General features: G+C 37.9%; 1 protein-coding gene across 7 annotated transcripts in view; it reads left to right on the top strand.

Annotated features, from left to right (window-relative positions):
- The window catches only part of Smc5 (structural maintenance of chromosomes 5), a 67,482-nt gene that overhangs the window by 5,670 nt on the left and 44,614 nt on the right, over positions 1 to 17,198 (top strand). For all 7 annotated transcript variants that reach the window (XR_001782581.2, XR_003952782.1, NM_153808.2 and 4 more), the window contains exons 3-8: positions 2,535 to 2,587; positions 4,487 to 4,649; positions 6,786 to 6,920; positions 8,466 to 8,606; positions 10,604 to 10,765; positions 13,505 to 13,576. Coding sequence is in view for 5 of the 7 variants with exons in the window: in NM_153808.2 (NP_722503.1) it covers positions 2,535 to 2,587; positions 4,487 to 4,649; positions 6,786 to 6,920; positions 8,466 to 8,606; positions 10,604 to 10,765; positions 13,505 to 13,576 (726 nt within the window). In the remaining 2 variants the exon portion in view is untranslated. The remainder of the gene's footprint in view (positions 1 to 2,534; positions 2,588 to 4,486; positions 4,650 to 6,785; positions 6,921 to 8,465; positions 8,607 to 10,603; positions 10,766 to 13,504; positions 13,577 to 17,198) is intronic.

Below are 17,198 nucleotides of genomic sequence, written 5' to 3'. Positions count from 1 at the left end.
AGATGAAACTTGGTTGAATGTCTGTCCATTAACAGTAAACAAAATGATGTAGTAAAAAGTACTGCCTTTTGTTGTCGTTGTTGTTGTTGTTGTTGTTTGGGGGGTGGGTTGGTTTTTTAAAGAGCTTGTGTGTCTGTGGAGACTGGAAAAGGGTGTCCTATCCATAGCTGGAGCTAGAGTTACAGTTGTGAGCCATCCATTCATTGTGGGTGCTGGGAACCAGATTTTGCTACTCTGCAGTAGTGCAAAGTATGAGGGAAAGTGAGATAGTTCAGTGGGTAAAAGTGCTTGCTAGCAAGCAGGCAACTGAGTTCCATCCCTGAAGCCCACTGGTTGGGAGGAGACAGCTGATACACACACGGGACATGACATATGTTCTGTTGCAGATAAATATAATTTTAAAAGCTTAAATAAAAAGTATTTTGGTACAGCTTAAAGTGAACTGCTGAGAGCACTGCAGAATTAGAGCTGTATATAAGCATTGTAATATAATGCTACAGAATTGAACCAGTATACCCTAAAATTAAATAAATATTTTTTAAAAGCAAGCTATACCAGAGATATTTGTGGGCTAGAAAAGATGCTTTGCTCTGTTGATAAGTTAGCCTTGTGACCTTTAACAGTCGTCCGGACATCAAACTTTGATTTAGATGATAAAGAGGTTGAAGTAGTTAATTTGCAAAGACTAGCTTGGATTTTTCTATATCCTTTGTCAAGTCATGAGTTCAGTCCCTCCTCATTGGTCTCTTGGGTTGTAGTCTCTAATTCTGTACAATTAGAATGGGTTGTGCTGTAGTAGTTTTTATCGGCCATGCAGTTTTAATTTTAAAGAAACCACATTTCCTTTTGGACTGGTAGGAATCTTACAGGAGGCCCTGGAGTGCAGTGGTTCCTAAATACAGATTGCTGGCCTTCTGTAGCTACAGTATAATATTTAAGTGAGATCTAAAGTCTCAGCAAGAATACTTTATTTCTATTTAAATGTAAGTATAAATTTTTATTACAAGTACAATCTAAATCATCTGTATGGGTACTTTATAATAAATAACTGCTCCCCACTCATTTGTATAAAATATTTTAATTGTTGCAAGACAGTACACAGTCTGCTCCTTTAGAGATGTCATCTTTCTATAAGTAAACAATGTTAAGTGTCCTTGCCAGTCAAAGCCGAATAACCTGTGCGTGTGTAACATGTCGTTGGAACCTATAGTAGAGATTAAAGGTAGTATTCTCAGGTTATAAGAATACCCCTCCCCCCATTTTTTATCTGTAATTTTATCATTTACAAAATTGGTATATAGTTCAGGGTTGGCAACTGAATTTGGACAGTTGCTAGTTTATCTTAGCAGCATATAATAAATGGTAGTTTGTTTACAGTCATTCTCACAAATCATTAACATGATTTAAAAGATTGTTGCAAGGTCTTTTTATATTGTGATTTTAAAGTGTGGGTGTGAGAGGACGAGGGAGACCATGCACGTATGGAGGCCACAGAGGCTGTGACTTTTCTTCACAGCTGGCTTTAGATGATAGTGAGCCATCCAGCATGGGCGCTGGACCCCCAGCACAGGTCCTCTGGAAAGCAGCAACTGCTCTTTCCTCTCCCGCTCTTGTTCTTCGTTTATATATTATGTCATGTTTTGCTTGTCACTACATTCTGATTTAGGTTTTTTTCAATTTATCTCTCAGTACCTTAAACTATATAAACTTTATGATGCTGAACCTACCTTATTTTGTGTTGTTGCCACTTTTCCTTGTTTTTTAAAATGTTTTTATTTATTCTTTAATAATATCATATATTTGACCATATTTGTTTTTCCTTCTCCACTTTTGTTTTGTATTTTGAGGCAGGATCTCATGTAGCACTGGCTGGCTAATACTAGTATGTTGTTGAGGGTGATCTTGAACTTCTGATGTTCCTGGCTCTTTCTACCAAGTGCTGAGGGGTTCTAGCATTTTAATGTTTGTTATTTATGAAGCTCAAACTTAAGATTCAATTTGATGTTTTTAATCCTTCACTCTGTTTTTTGTTCAAACTCATACTTCTAGTTCAGATGTCTTATTTTACTATGTAAATTATCATTCTATTTTTGAAAGGTACTTGATGGCAAGTCTGTCTTAAAAACAGAATAGGCACTATTAGAGTGCTTGTTAATGTCTAGTCTGTGTACATTAAAAAGTCTGCAGCAGTAGTGGATTTGGTATAGAGCTTTGTAGTTGTCGTATGGAACCTGTTCTGAAAGAACATAGTATGAAGGCTTGGGAGCTGGGTTACCCAAGTCCAAATCCTTTCTCTTCCATTTCAGTGCCTTGTTAGCTGCTCTGAAAAAGTCTTAACTGCCTAGCACTGAAGTGACCCATAATCTAACCACTGAGATTTCTGTAGTGCAAGAAGAGTTGAGGGACTTGGCCTGTACATTAATGTGGTTACTGAAAAAGTTTGATTTGGCGAACACTAATGACTCTTCCTAGTGCTCTGACTGTTTACCTGGAAATACCGTTGACACAGCTCACTTATTCTTCTTACACTCTAGGTTGGGTTTTTCGTGAAGAGAGGATGTTCCAAAGGTTTGGTTGAAATTGAACTGTAAGTGTTAAACACTCCTTTTTATTATAATTTTTCAGCTTGTATTTATGCTTTCTTGATGACTTTGGAAAAGAATATTAACGTAATACTGTGGCAAATAATACTTTTTAATGTGTCTCTTAAAAACAAATTTAAAAATTTAGTTTGGAAAGTTCACAAGAAATTACAGTTTAATGAAGTAATAAAAGAATATGACTGATACGCTAATATACACTAAGAAGCTGTAGTTGTGGTACACTTCGTAATTCCAGCACCTAGAAGGTAGAGGCAGGAAAGTAAGGAGTTGGTGCTATTTGGAAGAATCAGGAATTCAAGGTCATTTTCCACTGGATAACAAATTCAAGGTCATCCTGGACTACTTGTCTAAAACAAACATACACCAGAGAGAGGGAGAGAGAAATTGCATTCTTTAACATTTTTAAGTATCTGTTTCTTTTTGCCATTTTGAAATACTTAGGCTAGAGTATAGCAAAGTAGTAGAACTTACCTGATGTACTTAAGTCCTTGACCTTGATCACCTTGTGAAGAAGATGGGGGAACAAATGAGCAGTATGAAGCAAGTACTTCTGAAAGCAAAAGCTAAGTAAACACCCTCTTTCAGGTTCTGTATGTCTTAGGTAGGGTTTCCATTGCTGGGAAGAGACCATGACCAAGGCAACTCTTATAAAGGACAACATTTAATTGGGCCTGGCTTACAGGTTCAGAGATTCATTGTCAAGGCAGGAAGTGTGGCAGCATCCAGGCAGACAAGGTGCTGGAGGAGCTGTGCGTTGTAGATCTTGTTCCAAAAGCAAATAGGAGAAGATTGTTGTCTTGCAAGCAGCTAGAAGGAGGATCTTGAAGCCCACCTTCACAGTGACACGTTTCCTCCAATAATGACACACCTCAGAATAGTGTCGCTTTCTATGGGCCAAGAATATTCAAACCATCACACTGTATTACTTAATGGTTCTGTAGAGGCATATATTATAGTTCTCTCAGGATTCAGAATGACGTAGATGGTTAGCAATCCATGATTTATTCTTTTGGGTAGAGAGTGGAATTCAGTTTTCATTCAAACATTTTTCAAGTAGAGAAATTTCAGTTTTCTATTATGTTAGCCTTTAATGTACTAATGCATTTTGAATTACAGACAAAGGATGTGGTTGAAAAATAGTATAATGATTAAAGGATAAATAAACTTATGTTTTAGAATTAGAATTGGCACAATGATTTAGGTAATTTTGAATGTTAACCAAATAGTAACTGTATTAGTCAGGGTTCTCTAGAGTCACAGAACTTATGGATAGTCTCTAGATAGTAAAGGAATTTATTGATGACTTACAGTCGGCAGCCCAATTCCTTACAATTGTTCAGTCGCAGCTGTGAATGGAAGTCCAAGGATCTAGCAGTTACTCAGTCTCACACGGCAAGCAGGCGAAGGAGCAAGAGCAAGAGCTAGACTCCCTTCTTCCAATGTCCTTATATTGTCTCCAGCAGAAGGTGTAGCCCAGATTAAAGGTGTGTTCCACCACACCTTTAATCCCAGATGAAAGGCGTAGCCCAGATTAAAGGTGTGTTCCTTAAACTCGGAGATTCAATCTTCTGGAATCCATAGCCACTGTGGCTCAAGATCTTCAAACCAAGATCCAGATAAGGATCTCCAAGCCTCCAGATAAGGGTCACTGGTGAGCCTTCCAATTCCGGATTGTAGTTCATTCCAAATATTGTCAAGTTGACAACCAGGAATAGCCACTACAGTAACTGACATGGCCAATTGTGGGATAACAAACAAAAAGCCAATGTTTCCAAGGTGGGAAGGATTCAAAAATACCAGAAAGAATAAAAATTATAGTACTATTTCTTAGACTTTGGGTATAGGAAAAGTAACAGAAATGTTATTCTTTACTCTTTAATTAGGTTCAGGACTTCTGGAAATCTTATAATCACCCGCGAGATTGATGTGATAAAAAATCAGTCCTTTTGGTTCATCAACAAAAAGCCTGTAACCCAGAAGATAGTGGAAGAACAGGTTGCAGCCTTAAACATCCAAGTGGGCAATCTGTGCCAGTTCTTGCCTCAGGTCTGAGAAAAAATATAAGTGAACATGGGGAATTTATTTATTTATTTATTTATTTACTTTACATCCCAATCCTAGGTTTCTCTCCCTCTCTTCCCAGTCCCACCCTGTCACCTTCGTTACCCTCCACCTCCCCTCCGTCTCTCTTAGAGAAGGGGAGACCTCCAAACATGGGAAAATTTTGTGTGTAATGTTTTCACTTTTTGTCATAGAAAATATAAATACTACTCAAGGGATTTGTATCAAAACATCACTCTTAATATTTGTAGCCCTTTGTAAAAGGAAGCATCCAATCACTTAGGTTATTAATTTCAATTAATAGGTATATAATTATTACTCTTTGCATTCAGCACAGCACTCTAATTTTTTAAGATTTTATTTATTATTATACATGAGTACACTGTAGCTGTCTTCAGATGCACCAGAAGAGGGCATCAGATCTCGTTACAGATGGTTGTGAGCCACCATGTGGTTGTGGGATTTGAACTCAGGACCTTCGGAAGAGCAGTCAGTGCTCTTACCCACTGAGCCATCTCACCAGCCCCCAGTACTCTATTTTTATGGGCATGGTGATACATATTTGTAATAGTAGTTCTTAGTAGGCCAGTCTGGGCTACATAGTTCCAGGCCCACTGGACCTCAGTCATCCATATACCGTGTTAATGATTTTATTTAATAAGTTTAAGTACAAAATGTTTTTAAAAACGTATTTTTTCATGTTTGTCTCTATATGGTGTGCATTAGTCGTTGAGTACACGTGTGCACAGTCTTGGAGGCCAGCGGTTAGTTTGATGTCTTTCTCACTCCCTGTCAACCTGATTTACTGAACCGTTGCCTGGCTCTGGAGTTAGGCAGTTTGGCTTGAGGGTTCCCTGTCTCTGCCATACCTGGGACTGTAGGCAGGTTGCCATGCTGGCCTCGCTTTTGTATGGCTACTAGAGATCCACACTTGTCCTCACACTTGGAAGCACACTTCTCCCCAGCCTGGAAGGAAGGAGCTTTAAGTACAGAGGGATTTCAGACTCCCATTTGCATGAGTCAAAGTATTAAAGATATTTTTATTAATTCTTTGATAACATCATACAGTGTGTTTTGACCATATTTACTCTTTATTTCCTCCCCTTAACTCTTTCAAGATATATCCACTTCTACCTCTCCTGTCTTTTCTTTTCCTTGTACTAACCTGGAGGCTCAGATTTGTGCTGTCCATATACTCCTGGGTTTGGGCCATCCACTAGTTTATGTACCCGAAGCCACAGCCTAATTCTAATTCTAAAACTAATTCTCCTCTCTCAAAAGCTAGCAACTTATCTACTGTAGCTCCTCAATTAGGGGTCAGGGCTCATGAACCACTTCCAGTTAGAATGTTAAACTGACTTGATTGTTGTTCAGGTAGCTACAGCTGCCACGTATTCTTGACTGTGAGATCCTGAGAAGCCATAGTTAATGAACCACTTTTTGTAGTTGTTTTGTTTTTCAAGACAGGGTTTCTCTGTAGTTCTGACTGTCCTGGAACTCGCTCTGTAGACCAGGCTGGCTTTAAACTCTCAAGAGATCTACCTACCTCTGCTTCCCAAGTTCTGGGATTAAAGGGGTGGCCCACCATGCCTGCTTTAATTAATGAACAACTTTTAATCAGTGCATTTGTATGTTATATTGGTTAGAATAAACTTCTTTTAAATGTAGGTATACTTTCTAAAGTCTGGTGCTATTTTTATTTTTTCATAATAAAATAACCTGGTCTGAAGAGATGGCTCACTTGTTAAAAGCACTTCCAAAGGACCCAAATTTAATTCACAGCACCCACATATGGCAGTTTACAGCCACCCGAACTCCGCTGCAGAGGGTCTGATGATCTGACGCCTTCTTGACTCCTTAGGCATTGCACTCACATGCACAGCCCAACACGTACATAGGTAATATAAAAGAAAATATTCTAATAATCTACATTTAAAATTGCAGTTCAATATCTTTTATTTTAATGTTGCTTAGTGTCTACACTATGGCTTATTTTCCTCACAAATACAATGATTTGGTTCATATCTCAAAAACTTTTAAGTGAGACCATCTTGGCAAATTTAATAAATTTTAATGGTACTTATGAATGATAGTTGCTAATACTTAATTTTGATGCTGTAGGACAAAGTTGGGGAATTTGCTAAACTCAGCAAAATTGAACTCCTTGAAGCTACTGAGAAGTCAGTTGGTCCTCCAGAGATGCACAGATACCACTGTGAACTCAAAAACTTCAGGGAGAAGGAGAAGCAGCTAGAGGTACTGAGAAACGGACAAGTCATTTCTGTTTTCATTTCCTGAGTCTGTGTTTCAAAGTGTGTCAGAATAACTGGGTGGTGGGACCTTTAGTCCCAGTGCTTGGGAGGCAGAGGGGGTGGGTCTCTCTGGTCTTCAGAGTGAGTTCCAGCTCTGCCAGGGCTAAGCAGAGGAACCCTGTCTTGAGGGAAAAGAAACAAAGACATACTACAAAATGGATAGTATGTCTGTGTTGAGTAAATTCATAATTGTGGTTGATTTTTTTTTTTATCCAAGTTTGTATTTCTAACAGCAACTGGTAACAGAAAGTGAGAATGATTTTAATTATATGAAGTTTGAAAATGTAGACTATTTCAGGAAATACATATTACCAGTTGAGATTTTAAAAAACTCTCATAGGAAGTTCTTTCCTTTGGTACCCATCAAATAATTTGTTGTGTACCGTGCACTGTATAAGGTTTCGAGATTTATAGAAGGTAAGGATGTGGTATTTGAAACACTCCTGTTAATGTCATTTGGTGTATTTTTTCTTAAGTCAAGTGAAGATAGACTTTATACACAAACTATAGAATTTAGCTGAAGTGTTAATTTAAAAAAAAAAACAATTAAAACCTTTTAATCAATAGATACTTAGAAATGTTATATAGAAATGCTATATAACCTACCCAGCTTGGTACGTTTTTATAACTAAGAAAACCAAAACAGATAACCTTCTAAAGAGAAGTTAACTTATAGAAGTTTTAAGTATAACTATATTTGATAAGTATTCCATTATAATAAAACATTAATTTTGGTGTCTTAATTTAGAAGACTTTGTCTAGGAGTTTTGTGATAACTCAGTTCTGGGTCTGGTATCTCGGTCTTGATGAGAATCATCGATTTTGCATCAATGTATATTTACACCTGAAACACATTTCTAGATTACCTTCTATCTGCTGAAGGAAACAAGCATGAATTTTTTTTTTCTAGGCTGTTTAGCACACATTTGTGTTTGTTAATATGCAATAGATTGAATTTTAGCTTTCGGTCATCTCAGAATCCTTAAGTTCCGAGCACTTATGGCATATTAACCCTGATACTCCTTTGTATTTATGTGCCGTTTTTATAGATTTTATTAAGCTTTCATCTGGACAGATAGGGCAAAAATCTAAAATGCATCAAACTCCAAATCATGAGTCATATAGGTGTATACAAAGCTCTTCTGGCGTATCGCTTCACCTGGTTTTGTTGGTGTTGTTGTTGTTATTAGACAGGGTCTTCTGTAGCCCAGGCTGGCCTTTCACTGTTGTGTATAGCTAAGGATGCTCCTCAGCACTGAAGCTACAGTTGTGGTCACTAGCCTGATTATAAGCAGTGCTGAGAATCAACTCCAGAACTTCATGCCTAGCTAGACAAGCATTCTCCCTAGCGTCACTTTTACATAGTTCTAAAGAACCCTGACAGAGTTCTTGTGAAATTTTGCTTATCTTTTGTGTTTCATTGTTCAAAGATTTGACTTGCCGTGTTCTTATTTTCATTTAAACTAATTGTCAACAAATACTATTTTAGACCTCTTGCAAAGAGAAAACTGAATACCTAGAGAAAATGGTTCAGAGAAATGAAAGGTACAAACAAGATGTGGAAAGATTCTATGAACGAAAACGACATTTAGATTTAATTGAGATGCTTGAGGCCAAAAGACCATGGGTGGTAAGTGTTACTTATCTGAGGGAAAATAGGTGACGCTTCAGATGTCTTAGGTGTCTTTCTGTTGCTGTGATACACACTGACCAAAGGGAACCTGGGGAGAAAGTGTTTTTTTGGTTTTTTTGGGTTTTTTTTTTTCATTTGTAATCAGGGTCCATTTTGAAGGGATGTCAGGGGAAGAACTCTATAGACAGGAAGGAACCTGCAGGCAGGAGCTGAGTCAGAGGCTGTGGAGGGATGCTGCTTGCTGCCTTGTTCCCATTTCCTCCTCTGCCTGCTTTCCTGTATTCCCGGAACTTCCTGCCCCAAGCAAGGATAGTATCAACCACAGTGGGCTGGGCCCTGCCATAGCAACCATAATTTTAAAATCTGTGGGCCAGTCTAAAGGAGGCATTTTCTCAGTTGAGGGTCCTTTTCAGATGAAGCCAGCTTGTGTAAAGTTGACTGCCCCCCACCCACCCCCAGAAAACAAAAACAAGCAAAAAGAAATCATCAAAACAAAACTAATTATGACTGAGTACCTACAAAGTATGTCTAGGGACTCATTTTGTATTCAAGTTAGATATTTCTTTTAAAATTTTATATTACATGTATGCATGTATTTTTCTTATTCTTTATTTGATATATGCTAATTATCACATAGCAAATAATTGATTGAGTTACCAACATCAGTTCTTCAGGCTTTAGTCCTTAGCAGTTCTTTACGTTTGCCCCTTAATGTTAATGATCTAAGGTATATGTTCACATTAAAAATTAAATTTGCAAAGCAAGGGCTGTCATTCAGTGCCACTGAAAATATTTGTGTGTGTGTCACTAAGAATTTAGTTGAGGTATGCCATATATAGCTGAAGTATCTTAGCTGTCTTCTCATACTTTATTTTTCTATTTTTTGTCATTGTTGTTTAAAATATGATACATATTTATTACCTATGACCAGCTTGGGCTAAGTAGTGGAGTTCATTGAAAAATTACTCAATAGGTGGAAAGCATTACTTTTTATGTTTATTTTATGGAAATACGTCTTAGTGTGAAAATAATGTATGTCTCTATAGCATTCTTACTTCCTCCAACCAGGTTTTACAATTTCATTAGTCTTAAACTTTGTCCTTTGTATACCTTTTTATTGTATTTTTCTATGTTTATTACTAGTTTTCATTCTATCTTTTGAAGTCTTTTGACCCCTTTTTGAAGAGATTGATTTCAGTCTTTTTAACTTTTTAAATTTAAAGTTTGTAGGTCCCCTCCCCACATACATTATTCACTTTTTCAAAAGATTTTCTGTTTTTAGTTGGAGGGAAAGGCGCGCCCGTAATTGTGGTTTGAACTGCTCTGGGTGTGTGCTGAGTCTTCTGAGCAGAAAGCACTCTTTTTCTTTCTTTCTTTCTTTCTTTCTTTCTTTCTTTCTTTCTTTCTTTCTTTCTTTCTTTCTTTCTTTCTTTCTTTCTTTTTATGGCATGGTGTTTTGCCTGCAAGTGTGTTTGTGTGAGCTGCCATATAGGTGCTGGGAATTGAATCCTGGCCCTGCTCATAACCACTGAGCCATCTCTCTTAGCTCGAAGGGAATAGCCTTTTAACCCCCATTCACTCTTATCATTTCTATTTTAGAATTCCATTTTCTTGTTATTCAGCAAATACTCAGCTAATTCCTGTGGAGTGACATTTTTTTAAAAATATGCATACTGCTATGGGAGGCCGTTAACTCTTCTCATCATGTGCTTCCAAGGATGTAGCTCATGTCAAAACATCAGGTGGGATAGCAGGCGCCTTTGCCCTAAGCCATCTCTCCAGCCCGGACATTGTTTGTATCAAGCTAGCAGCTACATGATTCTTTTAATTTTTCTTTGGCCCATTTTTTACCTTTCAAAATTGAAATTCTTCTGTTTGCCTATTCCTTAATGTTGTCTATTGGTAAATTAAAACCTCTGCTTACATTTTGACTTTAGGATACATTAACTTAAATACCTAATATAGTAACTTCTGTTTCTTGAATTATTTGCAAGGAATATGAGAATGTACGTCAGGAATATGAAGGTGTGAAACTAATTCGTGACCGAGTGAAGGAAGAGGTCAGGAAACTTAAAGAAGGGCAGATTCCTATGACACGGCGGATTGAGGAGATTGACCGGCAGCGTCACACTTTGGAAGTTCGAATCAAAGAAAAGGTACTTTTGTTGTTCAGTTTGGGATTGTCTGAATTTTATTCAACGTAGAAAAATACTTCTTGTGTCTTTAAAAGTATTTTCTAGGTTTCATTTCTTTAAGAATTAATGAGGAATTTCAAAAACTTGTTATGATGGGAGACGTTACCTTAAAGAAATTCCAGGGTGATTGCTGCTGGGCATGCTGGTTCAGGTCTGTTTCTTAGCACTGGGACATTGAGGCTAGAGCATCACTGTGACTTTGAGGCTACAGAATGAGACACGGCTTCAAGAGAAAGTTTTAGCTACAAACTGATATATCATATTTCTTAGAAACACTGAGTTCTTTCTGTGAATGTAGTGTGTATCTCTTATAACTTTAAACTGCTTATGGAGGTGAATTTTAGTTTTCCAGGATACTTAGGGATGAAAGGTGTCTTGCTGAGATTTAACGGCACGACCAAAAGCAACGTGAGACAGAAAGGGCTTCACATGACAGATGGCGTGCGTTACTGAGGGAGGTCCGTGCAGAACCTGGTGGGAAGAGCTGAAGCAGAAACCCTGGAGGGTTCTCAACAGTCAGGACTGGAGGTGGCCCAGCGCCTGCCTCAGTCGGCTGGGCCTCCTCACATCAGTTAGTAATCAAGAGGATGCGCTATAGAATTTATAGAATTGTCTATAGGTAGTATGGGGAGAGGCAGTTCCTCAATTGAGATTCCTCTTCCCCAGTAACTTTACCTTGTGTCAAGTTGGACAAAAACACTAGCCAGTACAAGAGGATAAAATGTCTGCTTGTAGAATCTGGTAGTTTCTTCCTGGCTGGGGGGCACTATATTTCAGAGGATACCTAAAACTGAAGATAATACCAAAACCTAAGTAGTTTGAATATCCTTGTACAAAGTTATTTCATCCTTTAGTGTTTGAGGAATTTACACGGTTTGCAAAGATTTTACCAGATGATCATTCATAGTGTGAAAATCAAAAATGTGAACCTTTTTGACGAAAAAGTTTTGAATTTTGAAATAGGGTAGATACCACATTGTCATACTTGTGTATTGTTCAACTTGTACTTATTTCCCTCCTATGTGTACATATACGTGTACTATATGGTCACATTTTCTTCTAAAGAAAGCACATTATATTGTTTTCTTTAGCATTTTTAAATTGCCAGCATGACGGCTTTTTTTGCTTTGGGACCATTACTATCTAAATAAAGCTTATCTGAATAACAACTGCAGTCAGCCTGAGAACTGAAAACTGCTGAATGACAACCTTAGTTATGGACAGGCTACATACACCCAGTGTGATGTTAAGGACAGGACAGTGGGCAGCTTTTGAGACTTCATAAAGGTGCACAGCTAAAAAATGACACACAAAAACTACAAACAGGCTATTCCTGGGATTTAATTTCCTATTTAATATAAATAGGCTGTAATTGACTACAGATAGACTTGATAATGCAAAACCATGCACGGGGGATTACTGTAATGCGATATAAACAGATCCAGAATTTTGAATGCTGTTTTGGAGATTCAACTAAATGTAGTGAAGTCAAGTGTTGACATCTACTCAGGTACTTTTGATGTGCATTCGATGACTCATATAATTGACCACTCCAAATTTAAAAATGTTTGCATCTACAAGAGATTGTAGATTCTAGTTCTTTAACAGGTTTTCTCGCTTTATGGCTAAGGATCATTAAGTCTCCAAGCTTCATATATATAATAGTTGGCAGTCATGTTAATAGTAATTGGTTATAATCAAGTTGTGGATTTATAGTTGCTTTGTGGCACCTGAAGTTACTGCTAAATTGCTTTAAAACTTGGTTTTCTATGAAGTAGAAAATAATGTCTACAATAAATTAAAGAATTATATATAAAATACTTGTTTTGCTTCTCTGTTCCTAAAAGAAGCAGCTACTAAGGCAGTTTCAAGATAACCCCGAGCTCATGTTTCTATAGAAGTATACATGGTCTAAGATATTTTAGAATTGTTTTCCTCAAGAGGTGCCTATGGCTTCTGAAGAGATACATTGTATTAGTCTATGAGTGTATATCTTAAAATTATTAATCCTCTAAATCATGTAGCAGGAATAAATAGTTAATTATATTTACTATATTCTATTCCTCTCTCTTTCAGCAGAGACCTTTATAACCCTCTGGTTTTTCACCCCTAACATTCCAAAGAGGCCCTGTAATGTGTTATAGAGGCCATTGGCTCCAAATTAATATACATCTGTATTGCAAATGCATACCATCACTTAATAATTGCTTGATCTTATTTTCTTCATATAATAAAACAATATATCTAGTCTATCTCATTAGATTGTTTTTTTTAATTTTTTATTAGTTATTTCTTTACATTTCAAATGCTATCCCCCTTCCTGGTTTCCTCTCCACAAACCCCCTATTCCATCGCCCCCCACTTCCTGCTTCTATGGGGGTGCTCCCTCTCTCATTCTCCCCCCAAATTGTTTTCATAGTCAGACAAAATATCAGGAAAACATACATGGAAACAAGTGTGTACACATGTATTACTCTACACTAAATACACTAAAAAGTGTAATACTCTTAGTAATGATAGCAATACCTTTATAGATTTCCTATACCATGAGTAATTTTGGTGGTAATTATGAACTTGATTTGAATTAAAATGTGGAAAAGTGTTGTTTTGGTTGATTTATAAACTATTTGGATGGATGAATCGTATAATTTGCTTACATGAGTTTTTAATTAACCTTTTCTTTCTGGTTCAATTTTGCAGTCAACCGATATTAAGGAAGCATCTCAGAAATGCAAGCAAAGGCAAGACTTGATTGAACGGAAGGACAGACAGGTAAGACTCCTTCCCAAAAGCTGCTTACCTTAGTTTACGATGGCTTGTTTTCACAAGGGGACAAATGGTTATTGTCATTTTTTAGAAACTATCCCAAATCCTCCTCATTCTGTTACAAATTTTAGTTTCCCTCACATAAACAAAAAACAAAAGAGCTAAGTGTAGTAGCTGCACACAAGAGAAATCTTTCTCAGTTACTCATGTGGCTACATTTCATAGATGGTATGGCTTTTATTTTGGTTTAAAATGCTGTGATTTTTATTTGTTTGTGTGTTTGTTTTTTATCAGGACAGGATTTCTCTTGAGTATCCCTGGCTGTCCTGGAACTTGCTCTGTAGAGCAGCCTGGCCTCAAATGTACAGAGATTCCCCTGCCTCTGCCTCTCACATGCTGGGATTAAGGGTGTGTGCCAACATCCCTGGCGTAAAACGTTATAATTTTTAGTATTGTCCTTCAGTGAATACTTCTTAAAAGATCTTCCTGTGTTATTTGCATAGATAGGAGGTTCTTTAGGGACAGGTGTGGTAGGGAGTGAAGCCAGGGTCCTTGCTGTGTTCCAGGTTCTCGTGTGCAGAATTTGGGCAGTGGAACTAAGATGGTGGTTGTTTCCCACGGCATGCAGAATGCTAGTTATATGGCTGTAAGGTCACTAAGTGTAGGCTTTATGACTAGAACTGCTCTGTAGTGTTAAAAGTTGCCTTTGCTTGTTTGTTTATGTGCCACAGCACATGTGTGGAGGTCAGAGAAAACCTTAGGGACTTGGTTGTTTCCTACCATATGGGTTGTTAAGCACGGTGGCTTTCACCACGGAGCCCTTGGCAGCTCTTGAATTCTGGTTTTCAGTCCAGTTTATTAGTCTCTTGTCTTAGGACTGAGGCACTGACATCATTAGACTCAGTTTTTATTGGAGGCCTGTCCCCCATTTTGTTCTGTGTGGCTGGTGTTTCCCTGGTACTCCTTTCCTTCTCCACTGTTGTACTGGGGCACAGCATTGAGGGTGGGGCGTCTTTCTATAGTCTGAAGGAGGTCTTTAAATACTATCTCTGGAGCAGCTTAGTCGTAAATTCATTTAGCCTTATGTTGTTTTATTTGTTTTGCTGGACACTTGTCTCTTTCCTTAAAACATGACAGGTAGATTATGTTTGTGTTGTAGTGTGGGTTGACATGTGTCTTTCAGAATGAGAAATGCATTGTTCCAAGTCTCCATCTTTTTTTTTTTTTTTTTTTTTTTTGGTTTTTCGAGACAGGGTTTCTCTGTATCGCTCTGGCTGTCCTGGAACTCACTTTGTAGACCAGGCTGGCCTCGAACTCAGAAATCTGCCTGCCTCTGCCTCCCGAGTGCTGGGATTAAAGGCGTGCACCACCACGCCCGGCCCAAGTCTCTATCTTTGTGGGAAATAAATAATGCTGTTTTTCTAGTTGACCTGCCCCAATGTATAATTGGTGTTTCTTTCTTGCAACTGTCAATATAATTTCTTTGATCTACATTTTTAGTATTTTAATAATACGACCAGGTAAGGTTATCTGCTCTTACCTGTTTTGTGTTTTAAATGACTTCTATATTTACATCAGTATCTGAATCTAGATTTGGGGAATTTTCTGTTATGGTTTTGTTGAAAAGTGTCTATGCTTTTTTTTCCGAGACAGGGTTTCTTTGTGTAGCCCTGGCTGTCCTGGAACTCACTCTGTAGACCAGGTTGGCCTCGAACTCAGAAATCCGCCTGCCTCTGCCTCCCAAATGCTGGGATTAAAGGCATTTGCCACCACTGCCCGGCGTTTCTGTGCTTTTGAGATTGTTATTCTATGATCATGATTTGGTCTTAGTCATAATACTCCATAGCTCTTGAATGCTCTGTTTCTACCTTCTGTTTTTAATTTCTGATTGTTCTGACAATTCTAGTTGTCTGAATGTTCCAGTTTCTTCTACTCCATGTTTAGGTCATGATATTCTGTCCTTCCCTTGGGCAATTATGTTGGTAAGGGGTTTTGTGGAGCTTTTTATTTGACTTAATAAATTTACTACTGCTATTGTTTCACATTTATTTATTTAGTGCATATGTATATGTACATAAGTGTGTGTGTGTGTGTGAGAGAGGGGGGGGGAGAGAGAGAGAGAGAGAAAGAGAGAGAGAGAGAGAGAGAGAGAGAGAGAAGAGAGATGCCATGATGTGTATAGAGGTCAGAGAACAACTTTGCAGGAGTCAGTTCTGTCCTACCACGTGGAACTTGGGGATCAAATTCTAGTCTTCACGATGTCTGGCATGCACTTTTACTTTCTGAGCTGTCTCACCTTTGAGGAAGATCTTAATGAGACTATTGGAAATGATTAGTGTTTTTCTTGAACTTACTATGTATATAGTCCAAGATAACCGTGAACTTTAGGTTCTCCTGTCTCTGGTGCTGGGATTATAGGTATTAGCCGCCACTCTTGGTTTATGCAGTGTTTAGGATAGAACACAGGAATTCATGCATGGTAGGCAGTTATGCTGCCAGCAGAGCTACATCCCCAGTTTCTTCATGTCTTCAGTTTTCACATTTGTCTTGTTCTATGTGAGACTCACCTTGAGTCCATCTTCCTTAGAATTCATGAGTTTCTTTGTTCTGTTTAATGATTTTCTTTAAAGTTGGAAAGTTTGGGACTATTTGTTTCTTCAGTAATATTTTTACCGCCTTACCTCTGATAGATATGATTTTCTTACGTTTGCAAAATATAAATAGATATTTTAAATAAGTCTTAGTCTTTTCTAAGTCCACTTATGGTCTTACTTGGATATTTTTCTGTTGACTATTTTTTTCTTTTTTTCCTGTGTCAGTGCCAAACTTTCTTACTACTTAGAGTGAATTAACCAGTTTTGGTTTTTGGTCAAAAGTGCAATTTGAATAAGAAAATGTGGCAAATCTAAAAATGAATTCTCTTCCTTTCGTGAAAGCTTGATGTCTTACTCATTGATGATTAGCGTCTGCTCGTTTCTAGTACTAAGACTTGAACCCAAGGCCTCTTTTTATTGCAGGCAAGTGTTCTACCACTGAGCTATGTCTCCAGCCTCTTTAATTGTATTTGTGATTGTTGTCTAGTAACTTTCCTTAGGTTTGGTTTTTTGAGGTTTTGTTGGGGTTTTGTTTTGTTTGTCAAGACAGAATTTCTCTGTAGCTCTGGTTGTCCTGGAACTCACTCTGTAAGGCCTGGCTCTCCTTAAATTCAGAGATCTGATTGCCTCTGCATCCTGAGTGCTGGGATTAAAGGCGGTGTCACCACTACCTAGCTTCCTTAGTCTTTAAGGAAGATTGGCTTGCAAGTCACTGTCAGGTTAGCTTTCTCACAACTGGGCATACTTGTTTAAACGCCTGGCACTGTTACGCCTGCTAGGCTTTGGAGAGTGGGTATGTTTGGCTATCTCCGCAACACTGAGTCTGGCCAGGTTCTAACTCTTCACTGATTTCCAGACTTTTTCGTTTTTAATAAGTGTTGCCTGAGTGTTAGTAAACATCTGGACATTTCCACTGCAAATATACACATCTGTTCAGCTTTTGCTTCCTGTTTTTATAGACCTCAGGGTAAAGTAGACCTCATATGCGTTTTGTTAGATTTAAACCTTAGTCTGTCCAGTCCTTTTCTTTCTCT

Source organism: Mus musculus, chromosome 19 (assembly GCF_000001635.26).
Source record: "Mus musculus strain C57BL/6J chromosome 19, GRCm38.p6 C57BL/6J".
NCBI lineage: Eukaryota > Metazoa > Chordata > Mammalia > Rodentia > Muridae > Mus > Mus musculus.
The sequence above is the reverse complement of the archived record's forward strand: the minus strand, read 5'-3'. Positions and strand labels throughout refer to the sequence as shown.